General features: G+C 36.3%; 1 protein-coding gene across 1 annotated transcript in view; it reads left to right on the forward strand.

Annotated features, from left to right (window-relative positions):
* LOC150108410 (endosome/lysosome-associated apoptosis and autophagy regulator family member 2-like) overlaps window positions 1-25,640 on the forward strand; it is a 477,226-nt gene that overhangs the window by 133,624 nt on the left and 317,962 nt on the right. The window contains exons 7-8 of the mRNA XM_090390460.1: window positions 4,975-5,124; window positions 5,263-5,532. Coding sequence (XP_090246586.1) covers window positions 4,975-5,124; window positions 5,263-5,532 — 420 coding nt within the window. The remainder of the gene's footprint in view (window positions 1-4,974; window positions 5,125-5,262; window positions 5,533-25,640) is intronic.

Raw genomic sequence — 25,640 nt, forward strand, 5'->3', positions numbered from 1 at the left:
TAAGTACATATCTTATCATCAAATCTGCATACAATACCTTTTGCTTAATCCCAGTTTTTCACAATTTGATATGCTTCCGATTCAGTTTTCCTTTCATTCTCCCACCTGCTGTGCAAATGCCAGCCATTTCTCTAGTTGCTCAAACACACATTTTGTTCTCTGATGGACACTGTGTAAGCAGACTGTTTCTCTCCTCATCCATCGCCTCATCATTTACATTAGTTTGACCACTTTTTACTTACTCTTATTCATATTTCTTATAATATAGTTCACTCCTTCCACTACATTTGAGCTTACTACCCTACCATCTTTATTTGTTGTGCAGTTTAATTTGAAAGGAAGTATCTAAGAGTGATTTATTATTAATTTAGTTTAATGATTTGCATGTATTTTGTTTTCTGATGGAATTGTATATAATTACTGTAAATAATAGTAAATGGAGTGCTATTGATGATAGAGAAAGAGTTATGTCCATACAAAGTAGAGATGCAAGAGGAAACAGTGCCAGTGTTTTTGAGGCAGCATGGTGTGAGATAGAGGTGAATGGAATCAAATACTTAGTTGGATGTTGTTATAGACCAGGTAATGTGGATGGTGGCGATAATGAAATGTATAATCAAGTTACCCAAGCAAATAAGAAAAGGGTGATCATTATGGGTGATTTTAATTATGGCAATATAGACTGGAATGATGAGATAGCAAATGGAAGTAAAGAAAATGAGTTTCTTGAGTTTTTGAGGGATAACTACCTCAGACAGTATGTAACAGAGAGCACACAGGGATTGAGGGTCTTGGATTTGGTCATCTCATCAGAGGATGTAATTATAAATGAGGTGTCAATTCATCCACCAATTGGTGAGAGTGATTACCTGGGTGGTTACCAGCAGTGTGAGGACCTCTTTGAGAAAAGGGTATATGTTGGACTACAAGGAGGGGGGGGGGGGGTGATTATGAAGACCTCAGGAGACAGCTTGTGGATGTAGCATGGAATGAGGAGTTAGCTAGAAAAGAGATCAATGCAGCTTGGGGGATTTTCAAAGACTATCTAGTAGATACCATGTCTAAGTGTATTCCGAGGGTGAGAAGGTTAAATAAGGTAGGCGTGAGATGGATGAATAAAGAGATTAAGCATGCAATACAGAAAAAGAGGGCATTGTGGAGGCAGCATAAGAGAAGTGGAAATAACCATTTCCATGAGATCTACAAAGACCAGGCAAAGAGGGCGACTTGGTTGGTGAGTGTAGCTAAAGAGAGGTATGAACAGAAGTTAGCTAATGAAGCCAAAAAGAATCCTAAGGAGTTCTTTCGATATGTAGTCAGCAAAAGAAAGAATGATTATGGAAGGATGACATTGATAGGAGAAAATGGTATAAAGACAGCTGTTGCAGATTGTGTGGTGGAGATACTTAATGAGCAATTCATAAAGGTCTTTCAATCTTGTGAATGTGACTTCATGGAGAGATTAAGAGCAGTTGTTAACAGGGAGGAGAGACTGACTGTAAGTGAGCAAGAGGTGTATGGGGAGTTTAGTAAACTAGATATTAATAAGGCTGTGTGACTTGATAATATATCACCACGTATTCTGAAGGAATGTGCCAGGGAGTTGACACCTGTCTTGACATATTTTTTTAATACGAGTCGTGCACTCAGTCAAGTGCCGAAGGAGTGGAAGGACGGCAAGATTGTGCCACTTCATAAAGGAGGTGATCGAACTGAAGCATCAAACTATAGGCCTATCTGTGTGTCAGGTGCTGTGATTAAGTTGTTGGAGAAGCTTGTGAAAACTAGGATCCAGAGTTGGGTTGAAAACAATGGTATTATCTTTGATGGACAGAATGGATTTGCTAAAGGGAGGTCATGTTTTAGTAAGCTACTTACTTATTACAATAAAGTTATCGCTTCCTTGGACAGAGGAGAAGGATACACAGTAATATACTTAGATTTCGCTGACAGAGTACCTTATGATAAATTGATAGTCAAACTAGAGCAGATGAGGTTGGATATTAGATTAGTGCATTGGATTGGAGACTGGCTGTTTGATAGGTATCAACAGATTGTGTATGGGGGAGCATTATCCAAGAAAAGGAAAGTCACTGGTGGAGTGCCTCAGGGGCTGTTTTAGGGCTATTACTGTTTAATTTATATATTAACGATATAGGTGAAGATTTGGATGGAGATATTCAGTTGTTTGCAGATGATGCAAAGTTGGGACGAACCATGAGGAGCAGTGAAGATGTTGTGGCCTTACAAGAAGACTTGAATAAATTGAGTAATTGGCACAGAAATGGAGATGTGAGTTCAATGTTGCAAAATGAAGGTTTTAAAATTTGTAAAACAAAGATGGGATGCAGAATTTATGCTTGGTGAGGATATATTGTTGGAGGTGGAAGAAATAAGAGATCTGGGGTGATAGTGGATAAGGATCTGAAATTTAGGGGACATGTAGCCAAAATTGTGAAGACAACACAAAGGCTTCTGGGAATGATGCGGAGGACATTGATGTGTAGAAGTAGAGAGATTCTTGTTCCATTGTATAAGGCTTTGATTAGGTCACAGATGGACTATTGTGCCCAGATTTGGTCACCTGTTTTTCAGAAGGTTGAAGAGATGTTGGAAAGGGTCCAAAGGCGATTGACTAAGGTAGTTTCTGACCTCTGGAATGTCGAGTATAAGGAAAGATTGAGAAGATGTAATTTGCAGAGTCTGGTGGACAGGAGGAAGAGGGGAGATACGATAGAGACAAGTTGGTAAGGGGTTGTTATAGGATCAGTGCTGGAGAAGTTCTACAGAAAATAATGGGAGATCGGGGGAGAACCACAGGTCATCCCTGGAAACTGTATAAAGAGGGTATGAGTAGGGGAATGAGAGGCAGTTTTTTTTTTTGTGCAGAGTTGTGAATGATTAGAATGCTTTGCCTGAGAGTGTGATGTCTGCAAGGAGTTTGAATCTGTTCAAGGCACAATATGATGAGCTGTGTGTGTATGTGTGTGTGTGAGTGAGTGAGTGAAAGAGAGAGAGAGAGAGATAAATGGACCTCCCAGATGAGGCTTTGACCTCATGAGATCTTGGGATAATAATAATAATAATAATATTTGGTTGATTAAATGATTTTTGTTTTTGCATATAGTTGGAGTAATTTCTGACTTCAATTTGATAAAGATAAGATTTCTTCATATTGAATTCAGCACTCAAATCTGAGATCAATAATAGCCTTTACTAAGGATGAACCTGGTTAGTGTTTTATTGTGCAGAATACACCAAAAATAAATAAATTTGTTAATTCATCATTACACAAAATGGTGCAGTTTACAGTGTAGTTATATTTCAGATGCCATAAATAAAGAAGTTCGATTATAAGCTATGTCTGAATTGCTCCTAAGTAAGATATATCATATTTTGTGTGAGCTAACGTTATTTTTACGTTGTCATTGCAAAAATCGGGGGATTAGTTCGATTATAAGCTATGTCTGAATTGCTCCTAAGTAAGATATATCATATTTTGTGTGAGCTAACGTTATTTTTACGTTGTCATTGCAAAAATGGCAATACAGTTACCTGTGAATGTCGGTATAGGTGATGGTAGCATTGCTTTACAGAACTGAGAGTTCACACAATCAGTAAATAAACTCATATGTTATATTATTTTTCTTGGAGGTTGATATCTAAAACCAAATTTTTAGTAGGTTTAAAATCAAAGCTTGAGGGCAAGGCAAGATGGTTTGCTAATAGCTTAAGGAGATTAAGGCAAATCCCTTGTTATGAAACATTTAAGTCTTCACTGATAGATAAATAAAAGTTTTCCAGATGATTGGATATTGGTCCAAACTTATGGAAGATTCATAACTGTTAGGAATCTGTTTATCAGTATTATGATAGTCTGACTATAATAGTTCACAATTTTGACATTTCCCAGTCAGATGTTGAATTATGAATAGGATGATATCTTATAAGTTTACGAATGGATTAAAACAGGAATTAAGAAAGGCTGTTCATAGAAGGGAATAGAACCTATTAGAGAAGCATTGTAATTGCTCAGGAATATTTTAATTAGCATGTGAGAAAGATGGATCATCTGTTAGTCAAATTACCTTCTTCTGAACAGCATCAAGAATTTTTAGAGTGGTCTTATGTACATTACTACATATTTGAGTGCAGTTTTCGATGCTGGACAGATTTGTAATTTGTACGGTTAGTAGTTTGCCAAATGAAAAGTAATATGTTGCTTGAAAAATTGCGCATTCACACACACACACACACATTATATTTATGTGTGTGTGTGTGTGTGTGTAAAACGTGAACTTATATTTTTAAATCATACATTGATATGCTAAATCATATACACTGTGTTGAAATAAGTAATAACTAGTGGGACAACACTCACTTTCAGATTACACTTATATTTCAGAGAAACCTAAATTGCACCTGAGCTCCTCCTCTGGCCTCAGTCATACTTTTTCTCTTTCAAAGCAAAAAATATTATTATTATACCACCCTTCCATCATCCTTTTAGGCATTGGCCGAGTGGTTAGTGTATCTGCTCTTCAGCCAGAAGGCTGCAGGTTTGAATCCTGCTGTGGGTGTGGATACTTGTGACTGTCTGCAAAAATACTAGTGGTGGTGGTTGGAGGTAGATGGTGTTGGTGTAGATGATGAAGGTAGTTGTGATTGGTGGAGACGGAGAGTTGTAGAGCAGATGCCCTCCCTCGATGAGTCTTTAGACTCCCTGGAGGTGTTACATTATAATAATTATAATAATAGTAATAATAATATAGTGAATCTATAGATGACAGAAACAGAAGAATATTAGGTTTTACATTTCAGGAAGTAGTCTAAATTTGCAGAGACTTTCTATATGAAGAAAATTTTAAATTGTATTACAGACAATGTATTTAAAACATTTTTAAAAAGACTGACAAATGTCCGAATTTTTATGTGATTTAATTAATAGTGTTATATACTCTCTTAAAATTTCAGGAGTTGCATACACATCAGAATGCACACCTTGTAAGCGTGGTACATATAGTGGTGAGAGAGCTAAACATTGTACAGCTTGTTCTGAGAATACCTATTCTGCTGGAGGAGCATCAGAGTGCCTTCGATGTAATGACAGTTTTCAATATTCACGTAAGTTATTACTTCAAATCGATCGTAATGTGATTGCTGTTTATATAATCTCTGTGAATCAACTCTTATGTAACCGAGTAATAAGAGATATCCCATATATAACTAATTTAATGAATTCTTATTTGCCATTTCATACAGCTAGAGGATCATCTTCATGTCTAACTCGCCCACCATGCACTAAACATGATTATTTTGAGCTCCATACTCAGTGTGATGAAAATAAACAGACACAAGTTTATTATAAATGGATTCGGCCGAAAATTTGCAGGTTGGATGTTCCAAAAGCTGCAAAACTACCTCCTTCAGGAAAAAAAATACCTTGCCCTCCATGCAATCCTGGAATGGAATATTCAAATAAATCTACCTGCATCTTCTGTCCTAGGGATTATTATTCGGATGGGGCTTCAGGTAATAATACTACATTAAAAATATATATCAGATTAAATACTGACAGAGTATATTCTATAAATGTAATACATAGAACTTTCAAGCGTATTCTGTAATTGTGGCATATTGCAAGCTTCATTTGGTTTTAATATTTTCTATCTCATTTAATTCCAATTTAAAAATATATTGCATGCCAATCTTGTTACAAACCACTCACTATTGAATAGCATTGTGCATTAAACAAATTTTCAGTTTTAATCATTTATGTTACAAATCATGATCATCAATCACATAATTTAAATATAATTATGTAAATTCCAAATACACAAGGTCAAGTATTCAGTGAATTCCAATCACCAGCAGATATTTAGTCATGACAGTTATTGGAGGTGGTTTTGAAATAATAAATAATCAGCTAATGCCTTTTATTCCCTTATAAGGCGTAGGCGAGGTTTTTTAACCCTATCTAGCTTTTGGAGACTGAGTGGGCAGTTCAATCTCCACTGGTAGCCAATCAGAGATAGCTGGCCCATGACTATCACTAATTATAGGCAGCAGCCAATGAAGAGATTGACAAGCAAGTGCTGCCATCTCTTGGTAGAGATGGCATCACCTAACTCTAACAGGATGTGTTATTGTCTGAAATAATGTGAGTTCTACAGTTAATTTTCTTAAGGTTACAGGATGAAAAACCTGAGTTTCCAGGAAAAAAAAAATCCTCTTGCCATGACAGAGATTGACTAACTCAGGCACCAGTCAAAGAAAGAAAATATTCCCCCAGTTGGTGACTAGACTTTAACTTAAGTCTGTCTTCAGGCAACCTAGTGCAGAGGATGAAAGCATTACTTCCACTGAGCTACACAGGCCAGTGGTTTTGAATTGTGTTGCAATACAGTAATAGTTTAATAGCCAAGCAACAAAACAATTATTAATGCCAAATGAAACCTTATACTGTTTTCTTCTATGTTATTTGCTTAATAACATTAACAGTTTAGATTACTACTCACTTCCTATCAGTAATTTTCCTCACATTAGTCTGTTATCCATCATAAATCAAACATTGTATTAGTCTTCTAGAGCAGTGCTTCCCAAACTTATGGATGCAAAGGCCCCTTTGGAAAAATTTAAATATTTCACGCCCCCCATCAAAAAAAAAAAAATCGTAATACAGACATATATTATTATAATATTTATTGTATTTATATTCAATACAAAACATACACAGCGAAAATTGCAAAAATCAAATGCAAATATTACATTTTTAGCATATTACATACACATTTGACATGGCACACTTAGTCTTAAAAACATTTTAAATTTGTTTTCATTATTTTCATTACAAAACCACGGCCCCCCCTCAACAAAACTAATGGCCCCCAAGGGGACTGTGACCCACAGTTTGGGAAGTGCTGTTCTAGAGCACTTCTAACTGCATCAGTCTGTCTAGATTTTGGTCTTCCTCTGGGTCTTTTTTTTTTGCCATCATAGCATCAAACACCTGTTTTAATTTTCATTCCTCTTCCATTCTGTTTAGGGACCTCCACCTGAGATCAGTTCTGCTTACACAGTCCTTATTAACAGTATTAATTGCTAACAAGGACTGTATGAGTAGATTTAATAATCTAGATGGGTTACATCATCTATATGGATCACATTAGCAAAGAAAGTGGCACTACTGACATTGAAATCAAATATATTAAATCTCTTTACTTCGTGTAAACGATGTTTTACTATTAAACAAGTCCAGTTCAAGTCTCTAAGACTTTATCTGAGTATTAAATCTGTAACAAATATGGCATGAAAATCAACAATAAAAAAATGATAAAAAAAAACTGTGAAAATAGGCAGCAAAATTGAAAACCTCAACTACATATGGGAACCTATGGTATAAGTAAAATATTCAAGCTATTTAGGCACATGTTTAATGACAAATTAAATGCTGACAAAGATATTGATGCCATTCTTCGTTCTACAGATCATGCTTGGATCCGAATGAAGAGATGGCATCAAAATCTTAATTTCTAATATGATTCTATCATTGATGTCATCTGTTTATTCTCTAATTTTTATAGAACTTTCATATACATGATCTGTAGTCTCTGATCTATTGTTTCATTTCAGACCTGACTTTCTGATTTCAAAGCTAAAATTGATCAAAATGCTGTATTGTATATAGCTAGTTTAGTGTATTTGCACATGTGAAGTTATCACATCAGATTATGGCAATAATGCAGAGGTCCTTAACATGCAGAAATAAAGAGGTTCTATTTTCATTGTATAAGACCTTGTTCAAGCCTCATATGGTTGTCTGCACAGACATAGGGGTAATCTGTTTTCATGTATGAGAATATGTTAGAAAATTCCAGAGAATATTCATAAAGGTGGTAACTGGTCTTTGGAATGTGGGATATGAAGACAGATTGAGGGAGTGCAGTATGCAGCGCCTCTGAATATGAAGAAAAGAGGAGATTTCATTGAGACATTTAAGTTGGTAAAGGGTTGTTACTGGGTTAATGTGGAAAAATGTTTCATAGAATAGAGAAGGGGGATAGAACAAGGGAGCATCAATGGAAGAGTGTGAGCAGGGGAATAAGAAGCAGGTTCTTTGCATGGAGTATGGTTGTGAGTGGAATGCATTGCTTGACATTTTGGTGAATGTGGATACATTGAATGAGTTTAAAGCATAGTTTGGGCATTTTGTGTAACAGTGTGTACCTCTTATGATAATAATAATAATTTCAGGTGGGTATGATCTGCCAGCCCTCAAATACAGATTCATAAGCAACACAGTTTGTAGCATCAGAAAATTATTATGGTCAATCATCCAGACCAACTCTGTTATTTTAGGTTAAAAATCTCTGCTTCCTCGAAACAGCAAACTATACGGTCCTGAAGCAGAATTAATACCTGAATATTATTGTTATTGTTATTATTATTAGTGTATGGGCACCTCTATGGAGTCCGAAGACTCATCAGGAGACCCAAACTATCCACACAGTCTACCACACCTCTCCTTGACCCCATTAACAGATGAAGCACTCACAACTGACACTGGCAACTCATTCCACTTATTCACAACTCTCCAAACAAAAAATCTAGTCCTCACACCCCTACTACCACACCTTTATTCAACTTCCAGGGATGATCCCTTGTTCTGGCCCCCCTCTAACCAAGTGCTGAAACATTTCCCCTGCATCAGTCCTATAAAACCCTTTAAGCAACTTAAATGTTTCTATCGTATCTCCTCTTTTTCTCCTACCAACCAATTTCTGCAATCCATACACTCTCAATCTATCCTGATAGGAAACATCCCCCAGACCACTCACTATCTTGGTCACTTGCCTCTGAATCTTCTCCACTGCTTCTTCATCCCCAAAAAACCCAGACCTGAGCACAGTAATTCAGGTGTGGACGTATCAAGGCCTTATAAAGAGGAATAACTTCCTTATCTCTACTTGTTGTTTCTTCAATAGCCAAGTAATCTTATGGGCTACATTAGCAGCCTTAGCAATATATCCTCTAAACTTTAACTCTCTGTCTACCACTACCCCTAAATTTCCAGCTTCATCTATTTCCTGGAGCACACAGCTTGTAATCTGTTCATCATAAAATGCATAACTTTACATTTCTCCACATTCAACTGAAATCCATTAACTTTTGCCCATACTGAAAGCCTATTTAAATCATTCTGCAAGCTCTCCACATCACCTTGATTAACTATTACTCTACCTAATTTTGCATCATCAGCAAACAATTGAATATTTCCTTTCGGGTTATTTCCTATAACATTTATGTACAAAATGAACAGTAGTGGTCCCAGCCGAACCTTGCAGCACACCACTAGTCACCTGCTTTCACCTTGATTCTGCATCTCCATATACCACTTCTTGATATCTGTCAAGCAGCCACCCTCTTATCCACATAACCAGTGTCACATCCATTCCCATTTTTTCAAATTTGTGTAACAGAGTTCCATGTGGTATTCTATCAAATACCTTTGCAAAATCCACGATCTCTTTATCCAACTCAGCTGCTACTCTATTATAAAAAGTTAGTAAATTACTAAGGCGTGGCTCACTGTTCACAAAGCCATGTTGCTCCTCATAGAGTATCATATTTTTATTCACCCATTCTTGAATTCTCTTTTTAACCAATTTTTCCAGTACTTTTACCATCACACCTGAGATACTGATTGGTCTATAATTTGCTGCTGCAGGCTTAGAGCCTCCCTTATAAAAGGAAATTGTTTTGCCATCTTTCCACTCCTTTGCAACACTACCAGAGCCAAGACTTGAATTAAAGAGCCTAGTCAGAGGCATTGCCAGTTCCCTTGCATATTCTCACAAAAGCCTAGCTAATATCCCATCTAATCCTACAGCTGTATTTACATTGAGATTCTGCAATATATTCTGAGAACCTCTAATTCATCCACCTCTGTTCTCACATCAAAGTCTGTCACATATGTTAAAGCAGTAACCTCACTTGGATGATATACCCTTGTAAATTGATCGCTCAGTATCTCAACTATTTTATCTGCCTCTGTCGCCTTGTGATTATCATCACTCATTAAAGTTAATCTTCCAGAGTCATTCTTCCACTTACTTGCCCCATAACAAAAGAACTCTTTGGGATTTTCTTTGGCCTGCTAGGCTAGATTCTTCTCGTAATCTGATTTTGCCTTCCTTGCCATACTGTCACCTTTCTTTCCTGAACCTGGTACTGTTCATGAGTTTGCTGGTCACTTTCTTCTTATATACCCTCCATGGTATTTGTTCTGCAGCTCATGTTTAATGATATTACTCATCCATCTAATTTTATCTGATTAATATTGTTTAATATTGCTTCCTATAAATGACCCTTAACTAACTCCTATGCGCTATTAACATTTTTACCCTGCAGTGTTTTATGCTATGACATAGATTTTAGCTTCCTCCTATGCATCTGCCTTGTACTTCTACAGGTACCCTTTCTTGACAGAATATTCCTCATGTTTTTCAATCTTCCAAGTCAAGACCACCTTGGTTATGGATAGCTCTTCTGATCCTAGACCAGGTCCAGTACTCTCGCTCCCCTCTTGTTTCCTCCATCACAGGCTGCCTGAAGTAATTATCTCTCGGTAGGTGTATAAATGTATAAATTCCATTTCCTTCCTGCCATATGATCTTTCTTCCTTCCAGTCTATATCTCCATAGTTGAAGTCCACCATAATAATCACTCAACCTGTACTCATTGTACTAATTTGCTGATGTATGTCTTCAGATAATTCATGGAACTTCCTGGCCTCTAGCAACAACCAACTGTATATTTTGTCTTACTGGCCTTGATCTCACACCAGACCACTTCAAATCAACTGCCAGTCTCCCACCCATCTCCTATTCTCTGCGGTACCCCCTGTCCCTTCCTATTTTCTCTGTGTTTTCTGAAAATACTAAACCCTTCACATTCTTTTCCTGTAATTACATCATCTGCTGTTAGCCAAGTCGCACTAATGCCTATAAGTTTTGACAAGGTTGCAGTAACCGATGCTAAAAGCTCATCCCTCTCATTCCTGATATTTCTGGCATTAGTATATAGAAATTGCCACATCCCTTTAGGCTCCCACACACACCTTTACTTCCTGAAATGACTACCTTATTCATTATTTTTGCTTGAGAGACTAGATTCTGCACTTGGACACTCTCACACTCACTCAACTCATCGGTGCCTTCACACAAACTCACCTGCTTTCACCCTAACGGCTTAAGTTTTACTGAATTTGTGCTTCCGCATGCTCAGTGAACAAAGCTCCCTAGACACCTAATACCAAAACTATTTAGATGCAGTTCATCAGCATTATTCAAATTACACTGAATCCGAATACTTTGGATTTAGTGATCCTTTATATGTCAAAATATAGACACTTCAGAACATTCTGCTTATAGCTGTCCTCTGGCCACAAAAATTTGAATAAGATTTTGTGAAAAAACAAGAATTCTAACCATTAATAGCTGGAGAAGTGATATATTTACAATTTCCCTGACAAGTCAGCAAACTTGACAAAATCCAGATGTTCATTATAAATTAACTAAAATTTCACTTGTGGGAAGTGAGGAAAAGATACACCTTCTATACTAGTAACTTTCACTTATACATGTTTTATTATTCATTATTTAGGTTCCTCAATATAGAAAGAGCTATACTAGGAAATGAAAAAATCAAACAGAAATCATGTACCTCTCTTATATTGTGCACCTTCAACAAGGAGAGACAAAATCTCATTTTAGACAAATTATGGACTACAACCATGTTATAAATAACTGCTTTAATTTCAGACATTTTGACCTTCATATTAAGGTCATCATCTGGAGTATACACATATATACAGAGACAAGCTGAATTACATTTCACACATAGTGTGGGAAATGTAATTCAGTAACAATGATGTCCTAATTTAACATGACAATTGTTATATTAGATTTAAGATTCTGGATTATCTATGGCCCTATTTGTCAACTCTTAGGGAGTTGACTATAAATAGGACATAATGATGGTTTAAAAATTCTTGGGATTTTTAGACCATCATTATAGTTAAGATTAGGGTGGTTGATAAGAATCTCACAGGCTTCCTTAAATTTATGTTCATACCATGTTTTGATCCCAGTTGTTTGATGTAAACAACTGGTGCATTTCCAGTCAGTTTTATGTAAAGTGTTCAGGGCATGATCAGAAAGGCCAGCTACACTAAGTTATTATATTTAATGTGTCATTTATGTTCCTTTTTGTCTGATTGGAATTGTGCGTCCTGTTTCCCCTATACAGAGTAGATTACAGGTGCAATAAATATCGTATACTCCAGTGTGGGCTAGTGGAGGGAGTGGGTCTTTGGATGAGTTGAGTAAGCTCTTTAATTTTGCAGGAGGTTTAAAGGTGGCTTTAAAATTGTATTTCTGTAGTATTCTGTTTATTTTATCTGATATCCGTTTAATGTATGGAATGGTTACAGTTTTAGTGTAGTCTGTGTTTTTAAGTGAGGTCTCGTAGAGAATTTTGTTGATAGTATTTTGACTATAACCATTTTTTAGGAAAGTATTGCTGATAACTTTAAATTCATCTTTAGGGGCTTGTTCATCAGAGAAAATCTTCAAAGCCCTGTTTTTTAGAGTATTATTATTATTATTATTATTATTATTATTATTATTATTATTACCCCAAGATCTCATGGAGTCAAAGACTCATCTGGGAGGTCCTTTTATCACACACACAGCTCATCGTACCGTGGCTTGAATACATTCAGACTCCTTGCACACACCACACTCTCAGGCAAGGCATTCCAATCATATACAACTCTGCATGAAAAAAACCTGCCTATCACTCCTCTACTCACACTCTCTTTATACAGTTTCCAGGGATGACCTCTGGTTCTCCTCCAATCTTCCACAATTTTCTGTAGAACTTCTCCAACATTGATCCTATAACAACTCCTTACCAACTTGTAAGTCACTATCATATCTTCCCCTCCTCTTCCTCCTGTCCACCAGACTCTGAAGATTACATTTTCTCAATCTTTCCTCATACTCAACATTCCATACGTCAGAAACTACCATAGTCAGTCGCCTTTGGACCCTTTCCAACATCTCTTCATCCTTCTGAAAACCAGGTGACCAAATCTGGGCACAATAGTTCATGTGTGGCCTAATCAAAGCCTTATACAACGGAACAAGAATCTCCCAATTCTACAAGTCAGTGTTCTCTGCATCATTCCCAGAAGCCTTTGTGTTATCTTCACAATTTTGGCTATGTGTCCCCTAAATTTCAGATCCTAATCCACTATCACCCCCAGATCTCTGATTTCTTCCACCTCCAACAATATATCCTCACCAAGCATAAATTCTGCATCCCATCTTTGTTTTCCAAATTTTAAAACCTTACATTTTGCAACATTGAACTCACATCCCCATTTCCGTGCCCAATCACTCAATTCATTCAAATATGGTGGTGATATATTATCAAGTCCCACAGCCTTATTAACATCTAGTTTACTCAACTCCCCATACACCTCTTGCTCACTTACTGTCAGTCTCTCCTCCCCATCATCTGCTGCTGCTCTTAATCTCTCCATGAAGTCACATTCACAAGATTGAAAGACCTTTATGAGCTGCTCATTAAGTATCTCCACCACACATTCCGCAACAGCTGTTTTTATACCATTTTCTCCTATCAATGTCATCCTTCCATAATCATTCTTTCTTTTGCTGGCTACATATCGAAAGAACTCGTTAGGATTCTTTATGGCTTCATTAGCTAACTGCTGTTCATACCTCTCTCTTTAGCTACACTCACCAACCAAGTCACCCTCTTTGCCTGGTCTTTGTAGACCTCATGGAATTGGTTATTTCCACTTCTCTTGTGCTGCCTCCACAATGCCCTCTTTCTCTGTATTGCATGCTTAATCTCTTTATTCATCCATCTCGCACCTACCTTATTTAATCTTCTCACCCTTGGAATACATTTAGACATTGCATCTACTAGATAGTCTTTGATAATCCCCCAAGCTACATTGATCTCTTTTCTAGGTAACTCCTCATTCCATGCTCCTCCCACAAGCTGTCTCCTGAGGTCTTCATAATCCCCACCCCCTTGTAGTTCCACATATACCCTTTTCTCACAAAGGTCCTCACACTGCCGGTAACCACCCAGGTAATCACCTCATGGTCATCTCACTAATTGGTGGATGAAATGACACCTCGTTTATAATTACATCCTCTGATGAGATGACCAAATCCAAGACCCTCAATCCTCGCGTTCCATCTGTTACATACTGTCTGAGGTAGTTATCCCTCAAAAACTCAAGAAACTCATTTTCTTTACTTCCAGTTGCTATCTCATCATTCCAGTCTATATTGCCATAATTAAAATCGCTCATAATAATCAACCTTTTCTTATTTGCTTGGGTAATTTGATTATACATTTCATTATCACCTCCATCCACATTACCTTGTCTATAACAACATCCAACCAAGTATTTGATTCCATTCACCGCTATCTCTGATGCATCGAAATCATAGGCACTATTTCTCTCTTGCATCTCTACTTTGTATGGACATAACTCTTTCTCTATTATCAATAGCACTCCCCCCCTCCCTTTTTATCCCATCTATCCTCACGAAACACATCGTATCCTTCCATCTCTATTCCTGTCAGGATGTCGTCCTCTTCCAACCATGTCTCACTTATTCTGACAATCTTTGGGTGAGCAAATGCAATTAATGCAACCATCTCATCTGCCTTGTTTCTTATATGACACCTAGTTTTTGTGTTGGTTGGTGGTAGGAGTTTATATGTATATATTGACAGTATATGTCATACTGGTAAACAGTGAAGGAAAGACTGCCAGAAGGAAGACGTGTGACAAGTGCATCTAGAAATGGAAGTGTGTTCTGCTTTTCAATCTCGATTGTGAACTATATGCATTTGTGTTGCTTGTTTAGGTGACTGAGGAAAGTGTCTAATGTCTGGTGCCCAGATAGTGAAAACATCGTCAATGTATCTAAGCCAGACTTTGTGTTTTAAAGGAGAGGAACTAGACCACGTTGCTCAAAATATTCCATGTGGAAGTTAGCAATGGGGGGGGGATAATGATGAGCCCATGGCTGTGCCTTCTTTTTGTAGGTAGAAAGCATTTTGCCACACAAAATAACCAGAATGTAATACATGTGCAAAGAGCTCTGTGATGTCAGGAGGGAATTTGTCCTGTAAAAGAAGGATTGTGTCATTGATTGGGACATTCGTGAAGAGGGCAAAGACGTCAAAACTGACTAATAAATCATCTTTTTCTAATATGATGTCTTTGATTATGTTTATAAAGTGTTGTGTGTTTTTAATATAGGAGGGGGAATGACCTACCAACTCCTTGAGTGTTGTATATATATATATATATCTATAAATAGGACCATAGATAATCTAGGATTTTAAATCTAATATAACAACTGTCATGTTAAATTAGGACATCATTGTTACTGTAATAAAACTATCTATATGAGAGAATGTATCTCTGATGTTATCTTAAATAGAATATAGCTTTTATTTATTTATTTATTTTTAATTGGTTTATTTTTTTATTTTATTTTCACTAGGTCATGCCAGTAGAAAAACCGTTGATCAGATCATTGTCTCTTTAGCATACTTGTGAAATGTAATTCAGCTTCTCTCTATATATATGTGTATACTCCAGATGATGACCTTAATATGAAGGACTAAACGTCGGGAAATTAAAATAGTTATTTATAACATGGTTGTCGAGTCCATAATTTTTCTAAAATGAATGCTGATCACCATGTAACAGTAAAGGAAAAGAGACAAAATCTATTTACTCTTGTTTTGAGAACATTCATTTTTGTATCTTTAAGTTAAAGGATACCTTTAATGATATGTGGATGATGAACCATGGCAGTGCAAGCCTACTTGATGAGTCAGTCTAGAAGGAACCAATAACCTGGATGCCAATCATCCTCAATTTCTTTATATTACATTTCTGTTGTTTCCATTTTTAGTCAACACAGGAGAAGGAAAGTGAATATGATGAATAATCATGAATTATGAAGTCAAGTTGAGGTGTAGTGCATCATTTGGAATTGGGAAATCCTGTGCTAAAATTGATTTCATCCAAGGGTTGCTTGATCCTTTCATGTTGAATTTCACTTCTGGCAGCTTGCTTTCCATGTGTGTGGGGGGGACCTACCTTCCCAATGTTTTTTTTTCCCTCTCACACCACCTCTAATGTCTTTGAGCATTTGTAGGCATTTTTTAGTGTGTGATCTTTTTCTTTTTTTGATGGCACCAAATTTTTTTCTTGCTGGCACTTTTTTCTAATTTAGTGCAGGATTGGCAACACTTCTAAAGTGTGGGATTTCAATTTCATTTCTCTTACAATTTCTTTCAATGCCAACAGTGAGATACACTGACTCATTACAGCATTTCAAGACTTTCAAACCTTTCTTTACTTCTTATCCTATTTCAGAGTATATTTAAAGATGGTCCTCATTCTGTCTGGAGTGAAGATTCTTGGAATCAAGATTTGCCGATCAGAATAGCCAAGACAAGTAACAAGAGTATTAGAAGAAATAGTTGGAGTTGAGAACATATTTTCCTACACACCCTATAGGGAGAGAAAAATGCATGGTGGTTGTAAAAGACAAAACATGAGATAAGCTTTTAAGAGATTTCAATTTTGAAAACAAGAAAATCCTCCATAGTTCAGTCAGTATAGACAAAGCCCTTTGGTTGGAAAGACATGGTTTCAAATGCTGAAATCCTGTCTAGGATGAAAAGAACTTTTAAGCTCCTCTGTAGCACAATTGGAAGAACATCAGTACGTTGCACCCTTCAATTGGAAAAGGCCTAAGTTCGATTCTCATCATGATGAGAGGAATCTTTACATGGGTTTTTCTTCAATTGAAGGTGAGTTAGCTGATCTCACATGGAGATAGCATGGTTTTTTCTCCCAGAAACTTCATCCTGCGTACAGATAAATCGGCCTTGAGAACACACACACAATTTACAGATAAAAAAATACTAGTGGTGGTGGGCAGTAGATGGCATTGGTGTAGGTGATGATGGGTAGTGGCAGTTCACTGTAGTTGTTGGATTAAGTGATGGAGATGGAGAATTGTAGAGTAGATGCCACGTAATAATAAAAAATAATGCTGATCATGATAGATATTCAAGTTAAAATGATTAAAATAGAAAAATTCCCAATGTAATATCTCAAAAATGATGATGACATACTGGTGCAAACTTTTTCCCATTGGGGCAAGGTCTTGAACATCAAAATAAACATATCCAGCCCATATTTTCATACACACTTTGTTTGCATGTGTCATAGTAAACTATCTAGGCATGCAGAAAGAATGTTTATGCTGCAGTTCTGTAGAACATCTTGGAAATAGTTGTCCAAAATCAAAATGCTTTAATTGCCTTCTAAGGCAATTAAAGCATTTTGGACACACATCAAACCTCTGTGAAAAACCATATTGGATGCAATAGTTCTGAACATGATTTCACTTCTAACCCATTGAAAATATTTGCGGAATGGATCAGTGTACTGACAGGATCAGAACTTACCAAAACTACAACATTAAAGGCAAGCGAAGTATCTACTGAACAGTTTCCACAGCATCAAATTCAAACATCAAAAGAAGTCCTGAAAACATCGCTTGGGAAAATAACAAAAGCGGTGAGGAAGACTCAGCCAGAAACTACAACAAAAGAACTGAAGCCATTCACATCTGCAGAAAGAGCAGAGGAAATACCAGTGACAATAAAATAATCTTGTATAATTCAAGGAGGGTTAGGGGAAAAGCCCCCTTCTGAACAGCAACCATCTAGAAAGGGAGATCAGGGAAAAAGAGGCTAAATGTCAACTGAAAATGCAGACTAGACATGTTAAGCAGAAAGAAGAAATATCAAAGAATAATTGAAAAGAAACAGAAAAAGTTTAAATCACAAAAGAAGAACACAAAGAAATGTACAACCAGAGAGGAATGCAGATCTCACGATGAGGACTCCTCAGATTCATCTGAAATTGTAGACTTAGAAGAATCATCTGAACAAATAGAGACAGGAAAATCAGAAGATACAATCACGGGTGAAAAGGATATTCAGAAACCAATTCAATAGCTACTTTTATGGGACGAATGGAAGTACAATAACTAATTTCAAAATAATCAATGTGAATCAGAAATTTGAGGTTAAAAATAATGTGTGTGCAAAATTGGAAAATGCCCTTCAAGATGCTGGTACATGGCTTCTCCTCAACATATGAAAGGTTTAATAAGATTGCTTAAACAATTAGATATCAAAGACTTAATCTTCCACTAAAATCTTTAATATTGATCGAGATTGCCACACTAAACATTAGAGGTTTCATGTCAAAGTTTATATGAAAGAAATATTAAGCAATATTGGAAACTAATAATACTCCACATTAACTTCCTGTTTCATTAAAGAAACGTTTCTGCTGTCATCATGATGTCAGTGTTTTCTTCAAATAAATTATCACTAACCTCACACTTGTCCTTTGGTCAAAACAGAGGAGTGAGAGGTGTTGCATTATTAATTCATACACCAATTCTATGTACCTTCTATAATCCTCAACATCATGTAAAAAGATGCATCATTGCTATCGACTGGAGATGAAATGGGGGGGGGGGGGGGAACTGCTCGCCTCATGGGAGTTTATTCACCCTACAATCCCAGGGAACAAATAACTTTCTTCTTGGCCTTGGAGCATAATTACATGGTTCATCAAACATCAGTATGCTAGGGGACTGGAATTGCAAATTATAAAAGAATGATAAAATCAGAGGAGGCCCTTGGCTAGGTCCAACGGTCAGAACTCTCTTGGAGAGGATTTACTTATCCAAAAATGTGCATAATGAAGTTACATATATAAGACATATCAATTTAATACAAAGTATCAGCATAACAGATCACAAACTCATCCTAATCAACCAAGACATTAAAGATAAAATGACAACTGATCCAGGTTGTTTCTGAATATCCTTTTCCCTGTTATTATATTTTCTGATTTTCCTGTCTCTGTTTGTTCAAATGATTCTTCTAAATCCACAATACCCTTGGAGGATGTCAGTTAACTTCCTGGAGAGCATTAATGACTGACTAGACAATATATGTGCCAAATGAAACTCCAATACCTGGAATCAGGAAACGTGATTCTTTTTTAAAACAACCATCAAATAGCACCTCATCCAGTGTAGGCAGGAAAGGACTTTCAGGCAAAGGCAACACCTCTGCAAACTATACAGAGAACTACGTTGGTTTGTAAATGCTCAAAGACATGGAAGTAACTGTCAAGCCATTATAAGAGAAATCAGTACACAAATATAATTATAAAAGGAAAGGAAAGTAGGAGAAATTGACTTTAAAGTCAGATTACATCCAAGCAGTGCAGACACCCCTCCCCCTCCTCCATTTCTGTGTATAGCAGACAAATGACAATACCCCAAAAGAAAAGATAATCAGGAACATCAGTTTCAATAATCAAGATCTCACATTTCAAGGACATTTCAAAGGCCTTCTCCAGCCACTATAAACATCTTTTTTGAAATCCTCAGAAAAATGGTACTTGTCTTAATATTATCTCATAAATCATCATTCTGCTTTAATGGATCGATTTTTTAATATATGTTATTTCCTCTGAAAATAATTTTCAGGGGACCTGAAGGATTGGCAGCGAAAAGATACCATAGCATCCAGAAATTCATATTCCCAATCCTAATCATGATCTTTAACAATTTTTTTAATACATGGAGACATCCTAGAAAAGTTTGTTGAGAGCTATATAGTTCTCACCCCCCCAAAAAAGGAAGAAATCCATCACACATCACTAGCTGGAAGTCCATAGCATTAAGAACACTAGTTATAAAATTTTTATGAAAATTTTAAAGCGAATTAAACATCATTTAAAATTACTGGTTTAAAGCACAACATTTATGGGTTTCCTGGAAGAACATTTGAATTCAGTTTATTTCTAATCAGGGATGTTATCCAGTGAATGCTGCCCTGTGCACTATTATCAATAGATCTAAATAAAGCCTTTGACAATGTGCAGCACGAATACTTACAACATATTTAAAATCCTGCAATATAAGCTCTCTGCCTATCTGAGTCATAATGGAAATATACAAAAAGGCTACAACAAATATATTGGTCAAGACTTCCCATTCCTGTGCACAGAGTGATCAGGCATGAATATCCTATAAGTCCCTACTCTTGTCCCTTGTGGCTTGTAGAACTATTAATGCAAAAAGTTCAACAATGCTCTGCTATTAGAGGAGTAACTGCTCCACCTGTGCCACATCCAGTCAAGACAGTTATTTATGATATTGTACTTACTCTGAGAGATGCTGACTCTGTCTGCTATCTTTTTCAGATTAACAGAAGAATTTAGCAATAACAGTAGATTGTGTGTAAATACGGAATAAACAAAACTTTGACCTTTCAGAACCTTTAATTTAACTAACTTTCGATATGAATGTTACACCAGAAGACCCTATAGACATATTAGGCATACTTATACAGGAAAAATCATACATTAAACCCACCAGGTCATTAGGAGGAATTGGGAATCCCTCAAACTGTTGAAAGTGGAAATGACTTCCTTTAGTAGCAGAGCCACAATGCTAAAAACAGTAATATTTCTTTTTCTCCAGTATATTGTAAATACCATGGAGATAAATGAAGAATAAGAAGCAATAGTTTACAAAAGATTCTTAAATTACTTCTGGAATTTCCAAAGACAAGAAATAGATAAGGATTTGTTACTATTACCTAAAGCATAACAAATCTATTGTTAAAGCCAAATATCTATCTAGTTATCTAGTTAATGCTTTACAGATATTTGTAAATTAACAGCATCCACACATTTTTGGCACCCTAATAAAATACAGTAGAACTCGGTTATAACGAATTCCACGGGACCGCATATATTTGTTCGTAATAACCGTTATTCGTTATATCCAAGAAGGTCATAATTTGAGCGAATTAAAAATGTTTTCAGATTTTTCTCAGCATAGGTATATTGGGTAACATAAATACATAAGTGCATACATACATATAAAGAACAAAAATTTATTTTTAAAACTTCACATTTTTACATAAAAACTCATCAAGCATGCTTTGCTTTGCACAAGATGCATATTTCAATATGATTGCATAAATCTTGTTAAAATATGTAAAGCACTTTCTGCTTCACACCAGGTAACGATTTTCTCATCATTGCTATTTTCTTCCTCGGAGTCACTACTACTGTTATCTTCTTCTGGTGTATGAGAGATTTGTTTTAAGATGTCAGCTTCGGTCATATACCCGAAGTTGCGACACCATTATCAATGTCTATAAAATTATCAATCTCTGCGCACGTTTCAAAATTGTTCAAGTTTCACGCTTTTAACCACGCTGATAACGGTAAGTTATCCTCTTCATCTTCTTCAGATTCGTATTCCGCAAGACCGGCTATCTTAAAACAGTTTTGTATCGTAGACGATGACACCAAATTCCAAGCATCATTCATTAAACGTATTGCATGAAGTACACTGATCTTCGAGTCGTAAGCATAAGCATTTTCCGTGGATTTTTCTCTGCATTCTATCAGTTCCAAGACTAACAGATGATGAAAATGGGATTTAAAACATCTAATTGCACCTTTATCAAGTGGTTGCAAGACAGATGTCACATTCGGTGGCAAAAAAACAAGTTTTATGTTTGTTAAATTAGCCACTACAGGATGGGAAGGACAGTCGTCTATCAATAACAAAATTTTGGAAGTGCCTCGTCAACGTCACTTTTATTAACTTTTTAAGTTTTTTATGCTTTGATAAATTGTTTTCAAAATCTTTCAGAGTCAACTCGTGATTCTTCCAAATTGTTGATATTGTAGATGGGGACAAACCATACTTCTTTGCTACTGTCAGATTTGATTGGCTACTTTCTACCTCCTGTATAATTTCTACTTTTTCGGAAACCGATAAAATTTTCCGTTTGACTCCTAACATTTTCCACAACCAGAAAATGCATACGTATGTACAAAATGTCAGTAAAGGAACGACTAACGTGTATTATTCGTTCATTATTCCCGTGAAACGAATTCGTAATAAACATGAAATACATGCATTAAATCAAATGTAATTCAAATATACCTTCAAAATTATTCGTTATGAACGTGAATTTGCTGTAACCGTGATCGTTATAGCCGAGTTCTACTGTATTTCTTAGGATTCTCTTTACCTCTGCTTGGGGACACTTGTCACTAAGGTCCAAGAGCAGAAGTTGTAACATCTTATTATAATAGTTTATGCAACATTATCAGGCAACTTCAAGGTTCTGGTATACCTGTCACTCAAACTTATAAACCTTAGAAGATTTACTGTATTTTTTCAAACTCTTCCATCAGACTTATCTGGACATCACAACCAATATCAAAACAGCCTTCATGAATCTTAGTAGCAATAAAGGTTGCCTAAAATGGTGTGATCTGTCCTGGAGGGTGACAGATCGCTCCCTCTTGGTAAACTGGGTAAATTGCATGCAGTACAACTTTGACAATCCCCCTTTGCATTGTGTGCAGTTGTTTTGAAATGCAAATCTTCTGTCCCTGTCTGGCAGCCCAGCAGTTCTGGATAAGGATGGTTAACAAACTACAAATCCCAACTCCCATATTAGATTAAATTAACAATCTGGTTAGAGCCAAACATAGAATATAGTAGTTCCATCCCCCTTATCTGCAGGGGGGGATACGTTCCAAGACACCCCGTGGCTACCTGAAACCAGGGATAATACCAAACCCTATATATGCTATGTTTTTTTCCTATACATACATACATACCTATGATAAAGTTTAATTTATAAATTAGGCACAGTAAGAGATTAACAACATACTGTAATAAAAGTTATCTGAAAGTGAATGGAATCTTAGCAACCTCAGCATACGTTTATTATTATTATTGTTTATTTATTTATTATTTTATGAAGTCGAGAACTTTTACCTTTTTCACTTAAAAGGAAGCAGTTTATGGCTTCTCTTTGGCATATCGGAATTGCCAGCATGACTACTGTTGTAATTTAGGGCCATTATTAAGTAAAATAAGGGTTACTTGAATACAAGCACTGCACTGCAATATTGCAATAGTCGATCTGATAACCAAGAACTAAGAGTGGCATTCAATTTAAAACTGAATTATCTATTATTACTAACAGAAAGAGTCATACAGCTTCATTTTGGGGATGTAAAATTATATAGGCAATATGGATATTAAATCCAACATTATTTCAAAGCCGAATGTTTGTAGGAACTATGAAAGTTTTTACAAACATTCCGCTTTGAAATAATGTTGGATCTAATATCCACTTTGCTGATGTAATTATGAATTGTTTATTTCTGGAATTTTCCATTTTATATTTTCGGACTGGAGTTGACCGCCGTTAACCGAGTCGCGCATAGCAAACCTATGGATAAGGGGGGGGGGGGGGAGGGTCTACAGTATACATTTTCCTTATCAGCAAAATTAAATTTCACTTATGGAATTTTTGAAATTCCATAAATAACTGAAAAAAGAAAAACATAACTAATATCAATAGCATTTATACAAGTGTGGCAAAACATCATAATTGGTTCAGTAGATACATTTGGTGGTGGAGGGCTGCAACATGATTCATGTTGCTAAAGAGCTCCAGAAAAGATAAACACTATTTTGTGTAATAATTGGCAATATTGCTTGCAGGTTAGTGTACTATTGTTTATTTTTGATAGCTTAGTGTGTCAGCATGATTATTGGCATGAGAATAAACTACCTCTGCTTTGCAGATCACATCGTCCTGATTGAAGAAGATGCAGCAAGGCTAGAAAGGACACTGCAACCACTATACACAGAAGGAAAAAAGATATGGACTAAATGTCAACTTTGATAAAACTAAAACAATGATATTTGGACAACAGGAGTTACTAAACAGAGTTACCATAGACAGATTTCAACTGGAAAATGTGGAACACTTCACATATCTTGTATGCCACATGATGCATGACTTGGACCAAAAAAGAGATTAAAAATTAGAATAGCCAGAGCAACAACTATTTTAAAAGTCATGGACAAAATATGGAAGAGCTGAGCTATAAAGATACAAACTAAACTGTGCATTGTAGAAACCTGTATCTTCAGCAGCATGCTCAATGGATGTGAGGCCTGGGTACCCCTGAGAGAATCTGAAAGGAGGATATTAGCATTTGAGAGGAAGTGCTATAGAAAGATCTTGAGTATAAACTGGATCCAGAAACAATGAGGAAATCTACAGATGAATACAACCAAAAGAAAACCTGATCCAGAAAAAAAATAATCAAAAGGAAACTATCTCTTTGGCCATATATGTAGAATGAACGATGAGAGGGAAATAAAAATGCTGCTGTTTGGGATGACTGAAGGAAAGAACAAAAAAGGAAGACCAAACAAAGAATGGGGCGATGACAATGTCAAATGGTGTGGAAACTCTGTACACAAACTGAATCATTTTGCACAAAATAGAATGCAATGGAAGAATCATATCAAGATGGCATCAGACACCTACGGGCATTAGACTCATGGTTGTTGATGATGATGAGTGTGTCAGCATGATTATTGGCCTTGTGGATTTGTTACTGACTTTTTTTTTACAGTAGTTTTGTATCTTGCCTTGAACAGAACACAATGACAGTATGCATGATGCAGTCAGCTAGGCAAGCTATGAGCAGCATGACTAGGCAAGTTGTGCAATAATCAAATGCTGGTAAGGACATAGATTTTTCACAGTTGGTTTGTTGTGTATATGTATATATCTGTATACAATATGTATGTGTGGTGAAATGTGAAAGATGGGTTTGTCTAGAAACTGACAAAAGAGACAAGAGAAAATTTTGATTTGTAGAAAGTGTGATATTTTGTTAGACTGTAAGTTAACAAATCCGAAACAGACTGAATGAATGAAGGGTAGTGTAAACAAAAGAAACAGAAAATGAACGAGAACTAGTGAGACAGAGAGAGGGAAAGAATACAAGAATGAAGAAGCAAAAGTAAGTGATGGGAGAGCAAAAGGAAGCATAGATGAGGAAATGCAAGTGAAGTGCAACAGAATGAGAGGACATGAGGAGAAAATGAGTAGATGAATTAGTGGTGGTTGTGGGGACAAACGATTTATGTGAACATAAGAAGAATATAAGGGCAGATATCAGGAGGTTATTGATGAAAGATAACAGTATAGTGGGAAAGGTTGTCAGTGTGTTGCTAAGGTATGACAATGATGAGTTGAGAATGGAGAGCCAGAATCATGAATGGTATGCTGGCAAAACTATGTGAGGAGAAAGGAGTGCAATTTGTGGATGTATGGCATGTATTTGAGGGAAGAATGGATTATACAGGATGACAGATTGCACATGAATGGCTTTAGAGTGAGGAAACTGAAGAAACCATTGCAGGGTAGAAGTGCAGTCTGTGATGCAAGAAGAGATCAGAAGTAAGAGGTGAAGCGAAAGATCAGGAGAGTGGTATAAAACAGACTGAAGTGCTTGACAATGGAAACAGTAGTTGTGTAAGAGAGGAGGAGGAGAG

This window comes from Typopeltis vanoorti, chromosome 3 (genome assembly GCF_054136105.1).
Source record: "Typopeltis vanoorti isolate ZY-2024b chromosome 3, IOZ_Tvanoo_1.0, whole genome shotgun sequence".
NCBI lineage: Eukaryota > Metazoa > Arthropoda > Arachnida > Uropygi > Thelyphonidae > Typopeltis > Typopeltis vanoorti.